The sequence below is a fragment of the Meriones unguiculatus genome, chromosome 19 (assembly GCF_030254825.1).
Source record: "Meriones unguiculatus strain TT.TT164.6M chromosome 19, Bangor_MerUng_6.1, whole genome shotgun sequence".
In the NCBI taxonomy this organism is placed as follows: domain Eukaryota; kingdom Metazoa; phylum Chordata; class Mammalia; order Rodentia; family Muridae; genus Meriones; species Meriones unguiculatus.
The window spans coordinates 34,811,527-34,833,222 of record NC_083366.1 but is presented as its reverse complement, the minus strand read 5'-3'; the positions used below and the strand labels follow the sequence as shown (position 1 = coordinate 34,833,222).

Sequence of the window (21,696 nt, the reverse complement as noted above, 5' to 3'; positions counted from 1 at the left end):
CACCAGGTAAAGCTAAAACATATTAAACCTTAGCTAAAACACAAAAAACACAAGGAACAGATTTGTCCAGGTTCTGGCAAAGACATCCCACCTTTGCAATACTAAGGAGCACCAGGCTGTTCAACCCATGTAAGTGGATCAGCACACTGGATCAGCGTTTTTGTAATAGTTAGGGCCTCAAGAGTGAAAGTTCTCATGTGTGTTCAACCTAAGAAAAGAAGGATGAAGATGAATGTGCTGTTATTTGGGGAGAAATACCAGGAAGCCATGAAGTGAGGTTGAAGGAAAGGAGAACAATGGAAGAAGTAGAAATCAGAGTCACAGCATTCCCTGCCTCCTCCCTGCTTTACTGACATTTTTGGCCTTTGTCTAGCTACTCTGGTTCAACAGACATTGGGATGAAGTGAAACCTGGGATCTTCAGGAGTTTCTGGTCTAATTAGGAAAGCAAATACATAAGGCAATGAATGAAATCCACACTAGCAGTGTGTGGCTAGTGCCAGGGTGGCCAGCGTGCTGTGGAGCCAAGAAAGGGACTACTGTTTCAGCTTGGGTTAAGCCAGGGAAGGCTTCCTGGAGGCATTCCCACTTGTCACGAATCTTGAAGGACAGATGGAATTAAATTAGGAAAGGAAAAGTTATTTTAAAAAAACAGAAACAATCACTTGAGCTAATTTTAAAGACTCAAAAAATTCCGAAGGAAGAAAAAAAAATTGTGGTTTAGAATGACATGGATGGCACTTTTTAATTTTGGGGAAATATTACTAATGTAAAGTCACTGTCTTTTGACATAGTCCAGTAAGTTATTGCTAAAAGAGCTGTGCTGCTTCCTCAGGAGCAAAAGCAACAGACTGCATAATTCACCGACTGCAGTTGCCTGCCTTGACATTGTTAATGAAGTCTCAGGTATATGGCTGGGAGTTTACTTAATTTTAGAGTTTGCCATAGTGAATCATTGTGAGATTAAATGTTCGATTTCAGTGATTTCTAAAAAGAGATATTAAATATTTTTGGAACTGAAATAAAATTTTATCTAGATTTTTTTCTATAATCTGTCACCACATTTTTAAAAAAGATATGTACAAAATTTTTAAGACTTGAACCTGGAACTTATCATCGTAGTGTTAAAAGAAGGACTATAAGCTCAATGGTACCTGATTTAGTATTAGTTCAACAAAACAAACACCAGAGGCCAGGAGATTGAAGAGATTTGAGGACTCATCTTCTTTACTCTGAGCACAGGCTGTAAGACAGACAGGGACCCAGTTATATGCTGGCACACACCAGCTACATACAGGTAGCACACAGGCCTACAGTCAGACACAGTCAGTCTGGCAAAGGCATAGCCTAAGTCATATCTATACAAGGTCGTATTTATACAAAATCACACAAAAATGCTGCTTGGCCAAAAGTAGTTATGTAACAGATTACAACACTGTTACTTTTGGAATGCTCTGGCAACAGGGTCAGCCATTTTGTGCTGACTTACAGACATGCATCCTTTTACTTCACTCCACACACCACTTTCCATGTCTGGTGTCAGCAATGTGTTAGCTGAGTCATACTGGAGACCTATATCAGTATCATGTTTTCTAAACACACATTGTCTCTTTAGGCCTTCTGTTCTTTGTGTCTTGGTACTCTTAGATAAAGAGGGTTATTGCACTTTCCTGCTAGGTCTTTCTGGTATCCTTTCATGCTTTAAGGAAAAGTTTAAACCATTTTTTAATACATGGTATTGATCTAGGGTCTTGTCCAGAAAGCAAGACACAGAATCACATGCTAGTCCTTGTGGCCCAGACTTTTAGTCATCCATTTACCCATGAATTATGGAGTCTTTTGGTCTCCTGGATCCTCTATTTTTAAAGTAAACACAGTTCCAGGAGATGTTCTTGCTTCCTTCATGTATCTATTGTAAGCCATTTTTTGAGGCTCCTGTATCATGGCTTTTTTTGTAATAAGTTGTCACCTGTCACTGACGATCCTTCCCCCTTCTTTTGACAATACAGTAAATTTATTGAAATATATTATTCCTGTTTTTGTTTCTCATACTTGTTTGGGTTTCTGAAAGTCAGTAAATGATCTGTCAAGTAGTGAAGGCAAGAGTCAGTGTTGAACCGAGCTATCTAAATAGATCTGAACTGACCAAACAGGGAAGATTCCAGGGTTAGGACCTACAGAGCCAAAGGGGGAAACTTCAGTAGTCAGAAACCATGTAGACTCATGATCACACAATGTCAGAAGAACTAAACTGGAGGCCATAGTCTTCTTGGAACTAACTCCCATCTGACTTCCCTGAGCCTCGGGTTCTTATAAGTTAGGGACCCATGACAATACCTCCATCACTATGAGCACTGTCATCAGGGAACAAGCTCTAAAGCAGATAGCATTGTAAAGCCTATGCTACATGTCCCAATTATTGGAGGACATAGTTCGTTTAGTGTTATTATGACCAAAGGACGTAAAACAAGAGAGAAATTATTTAAATTTTTCATTTAAGTGTTCAAAGGTTTTAGTCCACCATAGCAGGGAAAGTATGGTAGAATAGCTTTGTTCATGTTGATCAGAGAGGCCATTCAAATCCCTGTGGATCCAGTCAGAATGGCTAAGATCAACACCTCAAGCAATAGCACTTGCTGGCGAAGGTGTGGAGAAGGGGAACTCCTCCATTGCTGATGGGAGTGTAAACTTGTACAACCACTTTGGAAATCAATCTGGCACTTTCTCAGAAAACTGGGAATAGCTTTATTTCAAGACCCAGCTATACCACTTCTGGGTATATACCCAAAAGATGCTCCACAATAAACAAGGACACTTTCTCAACTATGTTCATAACAGCTTTGTTCACAATAGCCAGAATCTGGAAATGATCCCTATATCCCTCAACTGAGGAATGAATACAGAAAATGTGGCACACTTACACAGTGGACTATTACTCAGCTATTAAAAACAAAGAAATTATGAAATTTGCAGGCAAATGGATGGAACCAGAAAAGATCATCCTGAGTGGGGTAACCCAGACCCAGAAAAATACACATGGTATGTACTCACTTATAAATGGATTTTAGCCATATAGAACAGGATAAGCATACTATGAGGCACAGAGCAAAAGAAGATAAATAACAAGGAGGATCCAAGGAAGGATACATAAATCTCACTTGGAAGGGGAGATAGAATAGACAGAGGTAGTAGCTGAAGAGAGGGAACAAAGTAAGAGAGGGGCCACGGAGAGTTAAGAGGGTGGAGATCAGATCTAGAGAGAGCAAGGGCAAGAGGACAGAAGGCCTGTAAGGAAAAGATAAATGGAGGATGGGGTTATCTTTGTGACAAGCTGTGGCCCTAAGTCAGGGAAGAGATGAGGGGGACTCAAGCAGAGACTCCTAGTAGCAGAGGCCATAGAGACTGAAGTGGACACTTCTAACTAGTCTAGCATCCTAGCAGAGGGAGGAGAACTCCAACCCACCCACAAAAACTTCAACTCCAAATTTACCTTGCCTAAAAGACGTGTAGGTACAAAGATAGAGCAGAGATTGAGGGAATGCTCAACCAATGCCCAGCCTAACCAAAGACCTACCCTATGAGAGAGTGCCAGCCCCTGACACTATGAAAGATACTCTGCTAGGCTTGCATACAGGAGCCTGTCAGAGTTGTCCTCTGAGAGACTCTACCCAGCTGTGCTTCAAAACAGATGCTGAGACTCAGAGCCAAACATTGGGCGATGATTAGGAAGTCATGTGAAAAAGTGGGAGGAGAGGAAAAAGGACCTGTAGGTTACAGGACTCCACAAGAAGACCAAGAGGGCCAACTAACCAGAGCCCAGAGGGGCTTGCTGAGTCTAAAGCATCAACCAAGGACCATGCATGAACTGGACCTACAAAGAGGTAGCTGATGGGCAGCTTAGGCTTCACGTGGGTCCTCTAGTAAGGGAAGTGGGGATATGACTCACTTGCCTGCTTTTTGATCACTTTCCCCTGGTGTGACTGCCTTGCCAGGCCACAGGGGAAGAGGACAAGGTGAGTCCTGATGCAACTTGATGAGCTGGATTGGAAAGAGAGCTCCCCTTTTCTGAGGAATGGGTGAGGGGGAAGGGAGGGAGAGATAGAGGGTAGGACTGGGAGAAGAGGATGAGTAGAGCTACAACTAGCATGTTAAGTGAATAAAATTCAATTAATTAAAAAAAAAATCACTGTGGATCACAAAGCAGAGAAGACCGGAAGCAGAGCCAGGGATACCTTGGAAATCACACATAGTAACTTTTTAAATTCAGGAAACCACACTTTTCAGAGTCCAAATAACACCTCCAGCTAGGACACACATTTAAAACATGAGCCTGTGAGGGACATTTCAAACCATCACAGGGGAAAACCTCAATCTTCAAGAATCACCAACTACAGTATAACAAATATTTTACTATTTTTTGTTTGTTAATTTTATGTTCTAGAGACAGGGTTTTGCCATGTAACTCAGTATAGCCTTGAACTCATGGCAATCTCTTGTCTAAACCTCTTGAGTACTAGAATTATAGCTATGTGCCACCATGACCAATTCTGATAATTTGTTTTTAGGAATTCCAGTTATAATCATCTTATTAATTCACAAAGCTCATGTATTAGGGAGATTTCCTTTCTGCCACACTATAGTCATTACAATAATTAATTTTAGAAATTTTTATTTAATAAAATAGCATCCAGCTGTCAATCAGAAATCTTGATTGGGATGATATAAATATAGTATTATTGTTGTGATCTAATTTGGTTCTAACAAAGTAAAGCGAGATTCCAGTTGGCCTGGGACTTGTAGCTAGAAAATTCATTTCTGGATAACTTCAAAAACTTAAAGTAGCTTTCAGGATTTAGGAATACATTTAACTTTGTTCTATTTTATTGATAGATGCTATTAATGGGCCCAGAGCTTTTGAAACCCTTTGGAGTGGCTGTTCATTGCCCCTGGTTCATCCCCATTCAAGAGACGCTTGTTCCTTAATGTGGTTGGTGAATTTGGAGGTTTGAACTTAGTTGAGTTTCTCCTTACATTGCAGCTATCTTTTCCTAGGAGTAAAATACTTCAGCGAGTCCTTTAGTTGCGGTGTTGTGTTTAATTGTCTGTACTAGTTTGTTTCCCTGTTGCTGTGATAGACCATTCTGACCAAGAGCAGCTGGAGAGGAAAGGGTTTATTTGGCTTTCAGATTATAGAGGCCTGAACCCTCAGTAGGAACAGAAGCAGAGACCACAGCAAATGCCTCTTACTGGCTTGCTTCTAGGTTCACATTCAGTTACCATCCTTGAACTACCAGGGCCCACCTGTCTAGCCGTGGTACTGACTACAGGGGGATGGGTTGTCCTTCATCAACGAGCAATCAAGAAAATGCCCCACAGACATGCTCTAAGTTCAGTCTATGGGTGGAACTTCTCAATTGAGGTTTCTTCTCCTTGGGTATGTCAAGTTGACAATTTCTTGCCAACTTTGGCTCATAGACACATCACTTTTAAACCATTCTCCCATGGCTCGGTGTCTGACATCTGAGACTCAGGATCATTCATTCTTCAAGGAGCCTATAGGTAGTTCCCCTTGTCCAGCTCTGACATCTGCAGCACATACTGCTCCCCCTCTAGGCTCCGTCAGGATCCCCTCCACACTCCACACCATCACTGGCAGGCAGCTGTGGTCTTGGCATTTCCAACATGATAGGTTTTTCGTTGGAACTGGGGCTGCACCTTCACCAGCAGCCTTTTGACCTTTCGGCCAGAATTCCAACCCTGCTGCATGGTGCCAAGGCTCAGTTTGTCTCCATGATTTCTTCAGTCCTCTAGCTTTCATGCCACCCAAACCAGTGAGGCTCTCTAACATTTCCAAATTCAGCTACCAGCTTAAGAGGCACCCTTGGTGTCTCTTGGGCTACAGCTTCTGTGTCCTACATGAGGAACTATTTCCTAGAAGATTTCCTCTCACAATGCTGTTCTTTTATTAGTTACATCTGGTTTGTAAATCCCAGCTAAATAGCATTGATTTTTCAGGAAAGCAAAGATTTTACTTTCAACTATATAGGCCTTGAATAGCATTAATAGAGTCTTTGCTCCCTCTGAAACTTCACAAGTCGAGCCTTCATTGTCCATGTTTCTCTTAACTATAAACTTTTATTAAAAATAACATACTAAAAACATATTAAGGTTCCAGGTAGGAAGTCTTATTCCAAAAGAGACAAACAAGGCCCTAGCAAATGATTTTACAGCTAGGGCAGAGTCTCTGGGAACAGCTTTAACCAGGCTGTTCAAACTGAGTTCACCTGTGTTACTTTTGTGGGTAAGTTTTTCACTGTTTCCTCCTCCATTTCAATCCACTCTTTTTTTTTAAATGTTTTTTTTTTAAATTTGATGTTATTTATACATTTTATTACATTTTATTCACTTTGTATCCCAGCTGCAGCCCCCTCATCTCCTTCAATCCACTCTTGAGCTGTCTTTCCTGCCTTTCACAGTTTGAACTCTTCCACAGTTAAAACAGTGAGTAGATGTTATGCATTGTTTTCCTAGCTAGGTTCCATTCATCTGCATGGAGGCTTCATTGACTACCTGGTTTGCTAAGAGAAAAGACAAACTTTTATCATTGTGAAGGGCCGGAAGAAACCTTTATTTCATGTAATATAGTTCTTCCTTACACATAGTTTGCTGATTTCAGAGGATCTGACATTACAAAATTATAGTTTGCCTTTTTTTTTTTTTTGTCCTTAGGTTTCAGGCAGTTTCGCGGGGGGGGGGGGGGTTAAGGAAGTCTGATTCCCTAGGACAAAAGGCCTTTCCATCAGACTGGGTTTTAACATAGACACGGTAGAGAGAGCGCCAAGCATCACCTGCTCTTGGTGGGCAGAGAAGAACGTCATGAAAATCTGTGAGCAGTCAGAAGCCCAGGGTTTTCTTCTGAAATACACTCAGGGCTGGGGGCAGTGGCTGCCTCTTCACTCTGGTGCAGTCCACTGCTCCTGAAACCTGGTAGCCATCAACTCCCCTATGTCTACATGTTTTTAATCTCCACAGAGAAACTTATTGTTTTCTCCCTCTGAAACAGTTCTGTTGGTCTAATATTCCATATAATCACATTTTACGATCTCTGCCAGTCCCTTTCCTGACTTCCATTAGCATCTCATGAGGATGCACTTCTTGTGATTTATACACATCCTCGACCTACACATTTAGCTTATTGTAACCTCCCCCCAGCCTCTCCTACTGCTCTGAATCATAGTGTTGTCAGTTTATCTTGCATCTACTGCAGCAGGGATAATTTGGATAAATGGAGCTGATGTTTGGTGAGGGTCACATTTGTTTTCTTACGCATTCCTTGGCAGCTCTGCCATTATCAGCTAATAGATGGTCCCTTGTAAAATGTCTATATTTGATGTAGTACATTTTCTGCATGTTGGTTATTTGGAGAGAGATTTAAGGCCATGTTGTTATTATAAAACCAGCCTGGAGGGCGAAATAAAGAAAGCCAGCTCTGGAAATCATCCCTTTGGCTTACAGAAAGCAATGGACCACTGCCACTCCAGAGAAGCTCCTGTGACCAAGGCACTTTTCACCCTGCAACAGAGGTCTTTGTGACTGAGAATCAAATGATGTCTCTAATCGAGTTGGGAGGGAATGGAATGTCAGCTACTCTCTCCAACCCTGTCCATTGTTTTCCAGCACAGCTATAAACCATTCCACACTGCTTTTTAGAAGAAAGAGCTGGGTGGCGGTTGTGTGATATTTCTATGTGTGTGTAGGAAGGGAATGATGGGAGTGGGCAAGAGTCCAGTAAATTCTGCTTCCCTAGATAAAATATTTAATGCCCTCATTTCTCCATTGGAACCTAATGCATCATTTTCAATTTATAGAATGTTGGAGTCTGAACTTTGTAAACTGGATAGATGTTGGAACGACATAAAATTTAACTCTTTTCCTAGTACATAAACTGAAATTTAACTGTATCATGGTGGGCCAGAGATCCTTAGAAACCTGGTGGGAGATGCCATGGGCCAGCTTTAAAGTCATTCTTTGTAGGTCATAAAGCTCTCCAGACTTCTCTGGACACTCTTGTTTCATTCTTGACTTCTGCACTAGCTAAAGAACCGGGAGACTTACCCAGTTTCCTGACACTCAGGTTTGCTTCTAGACTGCCCAGTTCATTCCTCTCCTGCCAAGTTTCATGCCTGCCTGCACTAGGCCTGAATCCTGTACTTTTTATTCTCTTAGCTTTGGCTTCACAGTTGGGCCTCCCTTAATCTTTGCTCTTTCATGAGCTAATGTTCCTGGCAAATGTGGGCTTCACTTCTCGCTCTGTGATGACAGCTACCATCTCAGCAGAGTCCAGATTCGTGTCAATTGTTCCAGGATATTCACTAGTGATCGGCACTCCTGGCCCTTGTTACCTAGTCAATCCTTCATAGTTTTGTCAGGCTTCTTGCTGCTTCTGTAGTCAGGCTGGATCTACCTTCGTTCTAGTTTCATGTATTTTCTTACTATGACATAGTTCATTGGTGAGGCCCAAATTGGAATCTCTTGATGGCCAGTTCATTTTCCAGAGCACTCACAGAATAGTTACACTTTCCCCACTTTTTCCTACCCATAAACTTCATGTTTAGAATACTTCTGGCTGAAATCATTCCATCCCTGCCCCTTCTCTGTTTTTCTCTCTTCCATCTTTCTTTTTCTTTGCTTCTCTCCCTCCATCCTTCACCCCTCCCTCCTCCATTCATTTTCTTTTCCCTTCTTTCCTTTTCTCCCTTTCCACACCTCTAACTCTCTCTTACAAGTATCCATATAGGAATAAAATTTTAACATTGCAATTTATAAATTTACATTTTCCCTTCTTAATGACCCCTTTCCCCCCTCTTTTGTGAATTGTTTTTCTTTTCTCATTTGCTAACTTTAGAAAAAGAAAAATCCAGACATTGGAATGTCTGAGTTTATTTAAGTCTCAGTACTCTGTTCAGTTTAATGAATGGAAACAAAAAAGGCAAATAAAAACGCTGGCCTGGATCTTTGTGGCTCTGGGATTGGCTTTTTTGGTGGCCATTTAGATAAATTGGTTTTGGAAAATAAGTTCATGGGATGATTTCAAGCTGTTTTCAGACATATCAACATATAGCAGTATAGTCTAAAATAATAATAATAAAAAAATCAGTGAGAAATTGTTAGGAATGTGACTGTTAGTGATTTAACATGCCACCATCTACAATAGAGGAGAGCAGGGAGGATGACGTAGCTCTCAGTATCTTAAATCCAAAGTCAATGTACAGAAACAAAAATGGAATGACATGATTCCAGCATGTTTAGCAGCAATAGCCTAGGCAACTCAGATAACCAAAGAATTGACTCATAAAAGCTGAAATCCTAATGTCAAACCCATGTGGGGCAAGCACTCAGTCTCACTGGAAATCAAACATAGAGATTACAATGACTGAAGTAAGTTTCTAATCATTCAAAATTTAACAATTGAAAAATAAATTAGTATCACCAAATGCATATATGACATACTGAAAAAGTATGGGCCAAAGGTCCGTAGAGTCCAAGGTATCATTCCGTTTCAGATTTTTACCCTTGATATCATACTGAAACTTTAGAAAAGTGAAAGAAATTTATGATAACAAAAGAAATCAAGCATATACTACAGACCACATAAACGCTCACCACAATGTTGAAAATGAACAATGTGATATGATATTTATATTCTCAGTGAAAATGAGTTTTAGCAAGAATTTCTAACTGTGTGGGAAGTGCTTATTATATAATATTAGTTTTTAAAGGCAAACTTACAGGTTACAATTGGCAGTGCATATGTCTCTGTTCATTCAATAAACTCTTAAAGAATCCTTAGAAACTATTTTTACCCACAGTGAATGTGCTCGCTTTTGTCATGGTTATGCCCAGTATACTGCCATTTACATTGCATGCATATCATAAGTACTTGCCAGAGGAGACAGTGCTTAATAAGCTGCATACAAAACATTTGCATAAGGGATTTGAGCATTTGACGTATAGTATCTGTTGTCATCAGGGGTCCTGAAGCCAGCTTACCACAGGTACCAGGAAAGAAAGAATGTCATGACAATAGAAAGCAAAAACACAAAAGAAAGATGCTAAATTTTTATCTTGGCTCTTCCTGGATACATGCTGAGTAGTTTTGGGTTTTTTTTTTTTTTTTTTTTTTACATCCTTGAATTTCTGTTTCCTGAATTTTTAAAATGACTATGCGAATAGTCATTAAATCGATTAAAATGAGAGAAAAGCATGAGAGTACATCTATATGCATTAAAATAATCTATTATTTTTTTCCAATACATACATTTGAGGGGCAGGGATGCACATGTGCCATGGTGTACTTGTGGAGGTCAGAGGAGAACTTGGGGGAGATGGTTCTCTCCATTTTCTTTGTTGGTCCTGGGTATTGCACATAGGTCATGTAGCACCTTTACCTGCTGAGCTATATCACTGGCCCATAATAAGTCATTAAAAAACAAAACAAAACAAAAAGAAGAGATCAAACAACAGTATATTAGATGTAACCAAAATAACAAAAGAGGCAACAAAAACAAACTGAAAGGTTTTTGGGCTATGTTCTACCTAATGAGCATACCAGCAATTCTAGGCTAAGTTTATTGCTAGGAAGAGAAAAAAGCAAACAGAACACACAGGTTAAATATCAGAAATTAACATTATTTATGAAGATGCCCTTTGTCAATAATTCATGTTTTTTTTACTTCGTATGAAATAACTTTTATGTTACTCTAGAAAAATGGATAAAAGTCTATAATGTCAAAATTTTTGTTTGCAGTTGTATTTTTCTCCACTAGATTAGTTGAGAAACACACACACACACACACACACACATATGTGTATATATATGATGTTTTATGGGGAAAAAAACCCAACTTGGTAAGAGGCAAAGGACGCCATCTTTTATTCTTTAGTGCGAAACCTTTCATTCTTTAGTGCGAAAAGGATGCTTTGATGAAACACAGTCCACCAATGACTTCTGCTATTAAGTAGCAGAATCTACTTACAATTCATGCATGCTTCTTGTGGTTCTTTATAGTATTATTCAATAAAACTTATATACTCATTTTTACAGCAACCATACGAAGCATTTAAAGCAATACTCACAAACAAAAGCTATATATTCCAAAACTGCCAATAATTTTGTGCTACTGGCTACTTTAGTTTTACTAAATGTATCACTTTACCCACACAACAGCAGCAGCTGAAGATGAGATTTGATTAAAGCTATTTTCACCACAACAAAATAAAAAGTCAAGACTACAGTGTTTTTTTCAAGTGGCTTTCATGCTTCAACCTCCTGAAGAGCTTGCTCCTTCCACCACATAGCAGGATACCAGCTTTGCTGACACACCAACAGCCACTGTCCATTCTTGAAGCACTCCTCATGGCGCAGTGAGTTCCAAATGCAATCACAAGAATCAGACATATTTAATAACCACTTAGCCAAGAGTGAAAGCTAGCTTCCAAGTTTTCTGTCCAGTTTGATTTGTTTCTAGGTGCCAATGGCCTCCTCTGGGTACATCCAGAAAGAAAATGACTTGAACTTAGTCTCAATATTCTTGAGTATGAGACAGCTTTATAATTTCATGCTAGGAGTCCATGGGTAGCTGCTGGGGTGGTCAGGGTCCAAGTTTTATTTGAGCTACAGTGATTAAAGTAAGAATCCATGTCTCACATTGCTCTCCCATTAATTTGCCTTTAGATACTCACTGTCTTTTTCAGTTAGTGACAGGCTTGGTAGGTGGCCTGGAGAGAATCATGCTGGCTTCTCCCCATTTCCCCAAGCTCAGATCCAGTTTAACTCATTAAAATAGTCTTTAGCCAATGCCAGAGCTGCTTGTGACATGCTGAAGAATGTAAAATACTTAAATTCTTTTGAGAATTTAAGTAGTTACTTTAATTACCTCTACTTAGCTAAATGTCTCAGGATAATTCAGAGGCAGCAGAAGATATTATCTTAATGTGAGTTTGCCTCAAATCCAAACCAAGCCATAGTCATGAGCACAACTTTTTATTAGAGAATTTATTCCAAAGAACAGGAGTGAATGGGGAGGTGAGGCCAGACATACTACTTTTATGGGTAGGCTGGTGTCTTAGGCCTTCATTGCTGCAGAGAAACATCATGACCATGGCAACTCTTATAAAAGAAAACATTTAATTGGGACTTGCTTTCCATTTCAGAGGTTTAGTCCATTATAGTTACGGCAGGAAACATGGTGGTATGCAGTCATGGTGCTAGAGACATAGAGCTGAGAGTTCTACATCTTGATCTGTAGGCAGCAGATCAAGAAACTGTATGACATTGTGTCAACACTGGGCGTAACTTGAACATATATATGACCTCAAAGCCTGCCTCCACAGTGACAGACTTCCTCCAACAAGGCCACACCTACTCCAATAAGGCCACACCTCCAAATAGCACCACTTCCTCTGGGCCAAGTATTCAAACACACGAGTCTGTGGAAGCCACTCCATTCCAGACCACTGCGGTTGGCATCTCAGTAGTGTAGCTCCGCCATGCTGCAGACACTGAGAATGGTGTGGAACATGTTTCAGACTCATGGCCCCGGAGGGTGAAAACCTGGGACATTTACCCATGAGCCCACCTCCCAGTGGCCCAGGGTCACCTCTAGAGTGCAATCCAAGCCACCAGAAAAGAAACATAGGGATTTTAAATGGGAGGCTGGCACTCTCTGAGCTGTCAGTGAAATCCAGGTTGACCAGAGGATACTGAATGGGGTATTTAGAGACAAAAATATCTGGGCCCAGGGGGTCCTGCAAAGGCGGATACTCCAACTAAGGGCCTTTCATGGTAAGGACATAGACCCATGTTCAATGGAAGCCCATTTGCTGCTCAGTTGCCAAGTGGGTGCCCTAGTAAGAGGAACAGGGGCTGTCTCTGACATGAACTCAGTGGCTGGCTCTTTAATCACCTTCTCCTGGCAGGGTGCAGCCTTGCCAGGGCACAGAGGAAGATGATGTAGCCAGTCCTGATAAGACCTAATAGGCTAGGGTAAGATAGTAGGGGAGGAGGATCCCCCTCATCAGTGGACTAGGGGAGAGGCATAGGGGGAGAAGATGGAGAGAGGGTGGTAGTGGGATGAGATGAGGGAGGGGGCTGCAGAGAGGAAACAAAGTAAATAAATTATAATAAATAAATATATAAATAAATATATAAATAAAATTAATTTTAAAAAGCTGTTAATAGCTGTTGGTGTTTGAGGACAAGAGAATTGTGGTTAATGTAGGTCGAAGCTTGAATAAAACTGTTGAAATTTCAATAGTTGTTCTGTCCTGTTAAGACATTATAGTAGTTAAGTTATAGGTGTTTTAAATTTTACTTTCTCCATAAATTGGGCATAATAATAATAATAATTCTAAGCCCTGAAAAGTGAGAGAGTCAAAGGGACGCTATAAAGTTCCTGCCATACAATAAGCACTACTGTAGTACTGGCAGGGGTCTGGCAGGATGGCAGCAATGTGGTGGTTGCTCATTTGCTTTGTGTTGCTCATGCTCTGTGTCATGTTGACTTGTATAAAATCTTAACCACAAAACACCATTTCTTTTCTATTTTCCTCTTAAGTGGGGTCTTGTTTTTTCTTATGTGTTTATTACTTGGGGCCTTAAATACATTTTTTATTGTTCTGTTTAAAATGATGTCAGCTCTGTTTAAACTAACAAGATTGCTTTCTCTATCTGCTTCTGTTTCTTACAGTGTTCACCAACATGGCATCAGCACGTCTCTATTAAAGTTTTGTAATAGAAACCAACTTTGCTACCAATGAGGGAAACTGAACTCTCTGGGCATGTGTGAACTCCCTGAGGGGGGGTCGCGTGTTTATCTGACCCACAAATGTACCTTGGATGGCCTTGTCCGTAGCTCTGATGAAATCCAGGGCATGTTACCTGTAGGAGTCCTCTAGGGTTTCTATATAAAACCCAAATAAAGTTATGAAATTGGATTAATATTAGCTGTCTTTAAGAAACAGTATTAGTTACTAATTCTTACTATTTCCTTTGTAAGCATGAAAAGAGTACTTAATAAACTTTCATTCAACAAATACGAATTAAGGTCCTATTCTGTTGAGTATTGTTTTGAATCTTAGACTGACTTTCCCAAGCAGCCATAACAAATTTCTTGTCTTCAGAAAAGGCATAAAATAATGACTCCATATCAGACTGCTACTGTGATTACAGAGCATCAGAACAGGGAAGTACACACTTCATTTTCCTCTTCCAGAGTCCACAAAGAGTGAAGACATAGACTTTGGCTGTGTTGATAGATTCACCAGTTGATCATCAGCATCATCCATCCATGAACACATTTGCTGCCTTCCTCTTTTGCTGTGCTTCTTTGTAATTGATGGGAAGAGTGTAGGTTCTGGAGCTCACACTGTCTGGTTGCTTATTCTGTTCTTATATGTGTGACCTTGGTAAATCACTCAAGTCTCTGTGAGCTTCAGGCTGCTTGTCTATAAAACAGGATGCTAGTAGGGTTTAGCCCATAAGATTATTGTGAGGACTGAATGTGATATCTATGGAAAGCACTTACAATGGTGCCTGGCACATAGCCTGTCCCATGGAAGTGTCAGCTATCAAATATTAGGTTGTTCTGCTGTAACACTGCAACAGGGAGGAGTCCGGCTTGCTTCCTGCCTTACAGTGGAGTTCCCCATATGCTTAAGCCACGAGACTGCTTCAATCATCGCCCCTTCTCTCTCTCTCACAGGGTTTGAAAAACATTGATGACAAAAGAATATTATAAACATTTACTTATATCTTCAGACTGTTTTAGAAGTTTATTAACATACACACACACATATATATATACATATATATACACACACACATAATGTGAATTCTGTTTTTGAATTGACTTAAAATTGTTTTGTGTGCATATGATGTAAGGTATGTGTGGCTATATGCTTACTGTAGATTAGTCACAGACTAGTCTGTTGCAAGACTGCTTTGCAGTATACTTAGTATTGTTATTAATTTTTGCCATTTTCAGTCTTTATTTGTTTACTTTTGAGATGGGGTCTTCTTGGGACCCTGGTTTGCTCGAAACTCGTTTTGTAGAGCAGGCTGGCCTCAAACTCAATCATATATACTTGCTTCTGCCTCCTGAGTGTTAGGGTTAAAATTGTGTCAGGCAAATTTTATGGTTATTAAAAATATGTGATTTGTGTATTATTAGAAAAATGGAGTATTTCAGAATAACTAAATGGACAAATCTATTTTGTTACTTATTAATAGATTGTTTTTAAGAATTTCTTTTGTTGATTATCTGAGGCAATGTCATTGAATTTCTCAAAGTCATTGAATTTGCACCTTTTATTTAACGTACAAGTTTGGTTGACTATGCTTCTTGGTAAAGATTTGTTCTTACCTTATTTCTTTGAATAAAAAATATTTTTGACTGATAAATTGAGCATAGATTATATAAATTTTCATAAATGTCATATTGAACAATTAGTAAAAGGATGTTTAGCTTATGGGGAAGAGTATTTGGTGGGAGGGTTTGGCTGTTGTTTTAAAGAAGGTTGAAGGGGAATTATGGGAAAGGATGCAGCACTGTGCTTCTCCAGATTATCAGGACCCAGGACATTTGCAGGCACAGGTTCCTAGATGGGTGTGAGCAGTTGTGGTCTCACACTTACAGTGTGGTTTCTTAGAAAACATCAAGGCATGGTAAGAGAGGTGGAGAAGAGCAGAAAGACTAGGAAGATGGCGTCCTCACTTGGGTATATCCAGGATGGGGTGCCTCTCAGTGTCAGAGTACTTCCCTCACAAGCACACTGCCCTGGTGCCATCCTCAGCACTGGCAGAAAAAAATGGAGAAGAGGAGAAAAAGAGTTGAGTGTGGATGGGTAGCTTCTCAGAAATCATGTGCCCAGAACTTTCTGTATAAAGGAAGGGGAGAGAAACATGATATTTGCTTCCAACGGTTAGGATGGGTGGCGGGTGTGGGATTCTCAGAGGGTTCTTTTCACCTTTGGGACACATTGAATCATGAGTAAACTTTCTAGCTAAGGCCTCTTCCCACCAGTGTCATGATATTGTACTTAGTACAGTAACAAAACTGTTCTCTTTCCCTAGATTCTTGACGCATGGAGGGCACAGGTGAGAAAATGGGAAAATTTGTAAAACAGTAGATTCTCATACTTCATTTGAATATTTTCTTTCTATAATAAGTTTAAGTTAAATTCAGCATGGTTATATTAAAAACAGGGACCAAGAAGAGAAGAATTAAAAACTGGTGATAGTGTGTGTTCTGTGGCAAGTGCATTGCATCTTCATGCAGGTAAATTTAGATGAGAGCTGAGGTATTGTGGATATGTACTCAGGTGACTGTGGCTTAACTGTTAATATTTCAACTATGCCATAGACAATAGGCCTTAGGTGGAGAAGTTTAACAATGGCAGCAATGATACATAATGCTTAACACCTCTGTGTCTTATTTAACCTTCCAAAGCTTCTAAGATTGAGGCTGTTCTTTCATCTCTTCCATTGATAATAGTCTGAGGATTAAATCATGGTACCAGTACACAGAAGAAACAAATCTTGGCTAGTCAACTTAAAGAACTATGACTATTATTAAACATTGAAGAATATTTGACCCAAACTGCATATATTTAAAGAGCAATTTGATGATTGCATATGCATTATATAAGAAACACCATATCTCACATAATTTCTTTTTGTGGAAAGAATATAAAAGTAGCCACTTTGAACATACTATTTTGGGCTCTGTAACTTTGTAATATCTTTTGAAACCAAGAAATACGCTGTCTTCATCTTTGCTCCCTTTGTCATCAATTTTTTAAATATAATTTTTGAGGTTATAATATAATTACATCACTTCTTCCTTTTCCTTTTCTTTGTTCGACCCCTCCCATTATTATATGATATATATATAATGTATATTGTATTTTAGTATATAATATATATGTGATATAAAAATAACATGTGTTTGCTAAATTATTTATATAATATAGTAATAATAATATATTTCTAAATATATAGCTACAACTGTAGGCTTAGATTTTTCACCAAACCTGCTTTATTTAGGGTTCTTAAACACTCTTACCTCCCTTCCAAGCCCCCTTCCCCACCTTAGGTAGGTGATTAGTAGGGAAAAGGGCTATAGACCTCTTTTATCTCCTTCTTGCTGATTAGGGTTGATGGATCTTTAGGGGATTATCAAACTCAGTTGTCAGGATACCAGCAGTCCAGTTCAAAGTCAGTTGTTCTCAGCTGGCCAAAGTCACGCCCCTTGCATGAGAGAGCTCACAGCAAAACATCAGGTGTCCTCTCACAAGCCAGCTCCAACAAACATCACGTGCCCAGCTTGCAGCAAAACATCAAATGACAATACCAAGTCTTCAAAGAAACCAGAAACTTCCACTTCAGACAACCTTTATAACATAGTTAGAAATTGTGCTACTTTAGTAATGTGGCAACTAAAGGTTAGCCTTCATGATGTATGACCTCACTAGCCCTGGGTAGTTGGCTTGGTTTCCAGTACCAGGCATGGTTTTCTTCTCATTCTTATATCTGTGTATACATATATGGTTTAAATTGGGATAGAGAGATAGTTAGGTCATTAAAGACTAGAATAATAATTAAAACATATAAAGTTTAAATATAAATTTCTCATTGGGCTGACACTGCTCCTTATAAGTGCCATAGACCAAGAGAAACCTTATTACCAGGTATGAGAAATCTTTTGAGTTGTCCAACAAACTCTCCAAACATTTTAGACTAGTGCTGTTTCCCTTTGTTGAGCATCAAAGGTAGGGTTAGTCACTATTGATGAAGAAAGCATATACTTTTACACACAGAACATGGAGTAGTGGAGTTGATCTGTAAAAGCCTCCTCCTTGAGAATCAGCTATCATGGTACCAGAAGGTACTAGAGGGTATCATGTGTGATTCCATAAGAGGGAAAGGACAAACAGCCCTACCCAGCTATGTTGCCTAAAAACTGCAAGAATTACCAACATTGCATGATAACCCTATGAGTGCAATAATGGCATACATACGTTGTTGGTAAAGAACTTGCACGTTTTAATGGTACTAATCGGGTGCCTTTATATGCTAGTGTATAAATCTTTCGCTTCTCGCGATTTTTCCTTGTTACTATGTTGCTCTTGTGAATTGAGACTGAATAACCTGGTATGGAATGAACTTTGACTGTGTGTGTGAATAGAGAGATGACAAGAGTCTAGGGGAGCAGGTAGGATATGACCTGTGCGTGCATAGCTATTATACAACTGTTAAACACAGGGCTGCGATTGGAGCAGCAAAACCAAAACTTAAACAACAGCAGCAAAACAAAAATGACCTGTGGCATTTTAAAGGCATTTTTCTGATACATTACATATGTGATATAGGACAAAGCAAATTACTGGTTAGTATAATTTTATTATTAGTTGTATACCCAAGAAACAGAATTATTCCAAATATTTTATACATTAAAGTACACCATAAGTAAAGATTTAAGGTAAGTACAAAACTTAATAGAAAATTACCTTTCACACATTAAAAGGAAAAAAAATAGAAACTTTTTGAAAGACTGAAATCAGGAGTTTTGTAAAATACATAAATAGCATTAAGGATTAGGAATTAGTGAGATGTCTCTTTCTCATTTACAAACTTGGGAAAAATCAAATCAAATGATAAAGAGTCATACCAAGGTTTGATAAAACGACCTACTTGGAACACATTTGACACTTCATTTCCTTGTATAGTTCTTTATTACCTATTAAATAACCAATGAGCAGGCAGAGGGCTGTGTTTTTCTGCTTAGTCTTTTTCCATGGAAATTCCAAAGGTGGAATGGTTTTATTCCTTTCTCTTTTACCCTGTGTAAGCTGCTTGAAGAATTGCATTTTCATTTGCTTTGCTCAGTATTTCAACAGTGTCTCCTGTCATTCAGGAAATACTTATATGGCAATCTAAAGACATTTTCATGGGTGATGTTAAATAGTTTCATTTCTGGAATGAGATTTAGTTATAAATATGTTTATTGTGGATATATTTACAAGCTGTAGGAAAACAAAATGTACATATCTAACAACTGGAGTTTGTTTAAATATCTGATGCTTGTTTTTTTATTATAGATATTCTTTAAAAAGTTCTTTGAGAATTTTGTTCAATGTCTTTGGTCATATTCACTCTCTCCTCCAATTCTTCCTACGTCTTACCCCTGCTTCTCCATCCATTCAGCTTTGTGCCTTTTTTTTCTTCTTTGCTCCAGGATGAGATTTAATGTCCAACTCCTATATATATAATGAGATGTAGTCTGTCTTGAGCTTGCACTGGTCTTATGTATGCTGCCATGACTGCTGTGAGTTTATAGGTGTAGCCGCCTGACTATGTCCAGAAGACAAAGTTTTCTTGTAGTCATTCACTGCCTCTCGCTCTTAGGCATTTTATACTACCTCTTCTGCAGTGATCTTTGTAAGAGTGAGTGTGGTATGTATTCTACTTAGAGCTGAGTAATCTTCAGTTTACTTTTTGTGCAATGGATAATTGTGAATCCCTGTGTTATTCACTATTGCTGCAAATAGAAACTACTCTGATGGGACCTGAGAAATGTCCTAGTCTACTAGAGTACTAGTGACTTAATTAATGTTAAGTCACTAGGAATTAGTTTAAGAACATGTGCATTTATGCACAATATTAGTACTGAATTCTAACATCTGTGTAGCCATTATTTCCTGGCCTGACAATAGTGTGAAGTATAGGTTTCATCTCGTGGAGCTGAGCTAAAATCCAGCCGGAAAGTGATTGGTTACTCTGAGGACATTCATGTCACTTTTACACCCATAGGCATGCTTTTCCAGGAAGTTGCTTATTGCATCTTACAGGGTTCACAGCTGAGTAGAGTCAATGATTACTCTTCTCCTCCAGTAGATTGCACAGCATCTTCTATCACTAGGAAAGCCAGTCAGTAGGGATGAAACTCTTTTCAGTACCAGCTCAATTTCTTCATGGTGTACAGTTCAAACATGTGGTGTGTTTAGCAATAGGGCCTTGCTATCAAGTTCTGAGGAGCAGCCAAGAGCATTTGCAATTTTCTGCACTATTTGAGTGTCTATGGAACCTCACTGGCTAACATGTCTTCCCCCTTACCCCCAAATGGCCTCCAACCATTCCTAACCGGACTTTTTTCATTTGATAGTCTCTGGGGTCTAAGAGAGGCATTGTTTCTCGGTTGTAGAGTAGCTTCATTTTAACTTTTAAAAAATGTGGTGTGTGTGTGCATGTGTGAGTGTGTGTGTGTCTATAGTGTTAGGAAGACTACAGTAGTATGTTTCCATGTAACATTTTTGATGCAATTCAAGCGATATAGTATGTAACCTTTTTTGACCTATGCATAGGATTGCTAAAGTTAAAATACTTACAGAATATTATAAAGTATTTTAACTTAAAAATATAGGTTCATTAAAATATAGGCAGAACTTTAACTCCCGCAGTAACAAAGACAAGAACGTGGGGTGTGGTAGAATTACCAAGAATATGTATCACCAAAGTTATTTTCACATAATAAAGCTATAATTGCTTTCTTGTTAATTAAAGACCTTTTTTCCCAATAATTTTATAGTGCGTTATTCATAGCTCTTCATGAGGGTATGTCAGTTAAACAGGCTTATTTTCTAGTGTGAGTAGGCAGCCTCGCAGGGGACAGAACCAAGACTATGTGAGCAGCCTCTTGCTCTCAGATTTGCACAATGCTGTTGTAATTCAGAAGCAGATGCAGCAGTGTTAGACAGGCCAACCATGCACGACAATCCATGCTGCATGTAAAATCTCTATGAAACAGTTCATTTGTGAACTGTGAATGATAGTGAGTGTGAATTGAAGTTGTTGATGTACTGACAACTAGTGTGAGTCTTTTATTTTGTTTTTATTTTTCTTTTTATTTTTTTAAAATTTTTCATCAATTACACTTTATTCATTCTGCATCCCCCCATAAGCCCCTACCTCCTCCCCTCCCGATCCCACCCTCCCTCCTCCCTCTGCATGCATGCCACTCCCCAAGTCCACTGATAGGGGAGGTTCTCCTCTCCTTTCTGATCTTAGTCTATCAGTTCACATCAAAAGTGGCTGCATTGTCCTCTACTATGGCCTGGTAAGGCTGCTCCCCCCCAGGGGGAGATGATCAAAGAGCAGGCCAATCAGATTATGTCAGGGGCAGTCCCTCTTCACATTACTATGTAACCCAATTGGACTCTGAACTGCCCTGGGCTACATCTGTGCAGGGGTTCTGGGTTATCTCTATGAATAGTCCTTGGTTGGAGTATGAGTCTCTGGGAAGATCCCTGTGTTCAAATTTTCTGATTCTTTTGCTCTCCTTGTGGAGACCCTGTCCTCTCCAGCTCTTACTATTTCCCAGTTCTTACCTAAAATTCCATTCACTCTGCCCAACAGTTGCCCATCAGGCTCAGCATCTGCTTTGATAGTCTGTAGGGCATAGGCTTTCAGAGGCCCTCTGTGGTAGGTTCCTAGGTTGTTTCCTGTTTTCTTCTTCTTCTGATGTCCATCCTTTTTGCCTTTCCAGATGGGGATTGGACATTTTAGTTAGGGTCCTCTCTCTTGCTTAGTTTCTTTAGATGCACAGGTTTTAGTGGGTTTGTCCTATGTTGTATGTCTATA

The 21,696-nt window shown here is 39.4% G+C and overlaps 1 protein-coding gene across 25 annotated transcripts in view; it reads left to right on the top strand.

The window, feature by feature from the left end:
• Sugct (succinyl-CoA:glutarate-CoA transferase) overlaps nt 1-21,696 on the top strand; it is a 707,647-nt gene that overhangs the window by 287,813 nt on the left and 398,138 nt on the right. Inside the window, exon 12 of one of the 25 annotated variants that reach the window (XM_060372782.1) lies at nt 13,748-14,093. The exons of the other annotated variants lie outside the window; for them this stretch is intronic. Coding sequence (XP_060228765.1) covers nt 13,748-13,817 — 70 coding nt within the window. The 3' untranslated portion in view covers nt 13,818-14,093. Of the gene's footprint in view, nt 1-13,747; nt 14,094-21,696 lie in introns of those variants that run through there. 25 annotated transcript variants of the gene reach the window in all.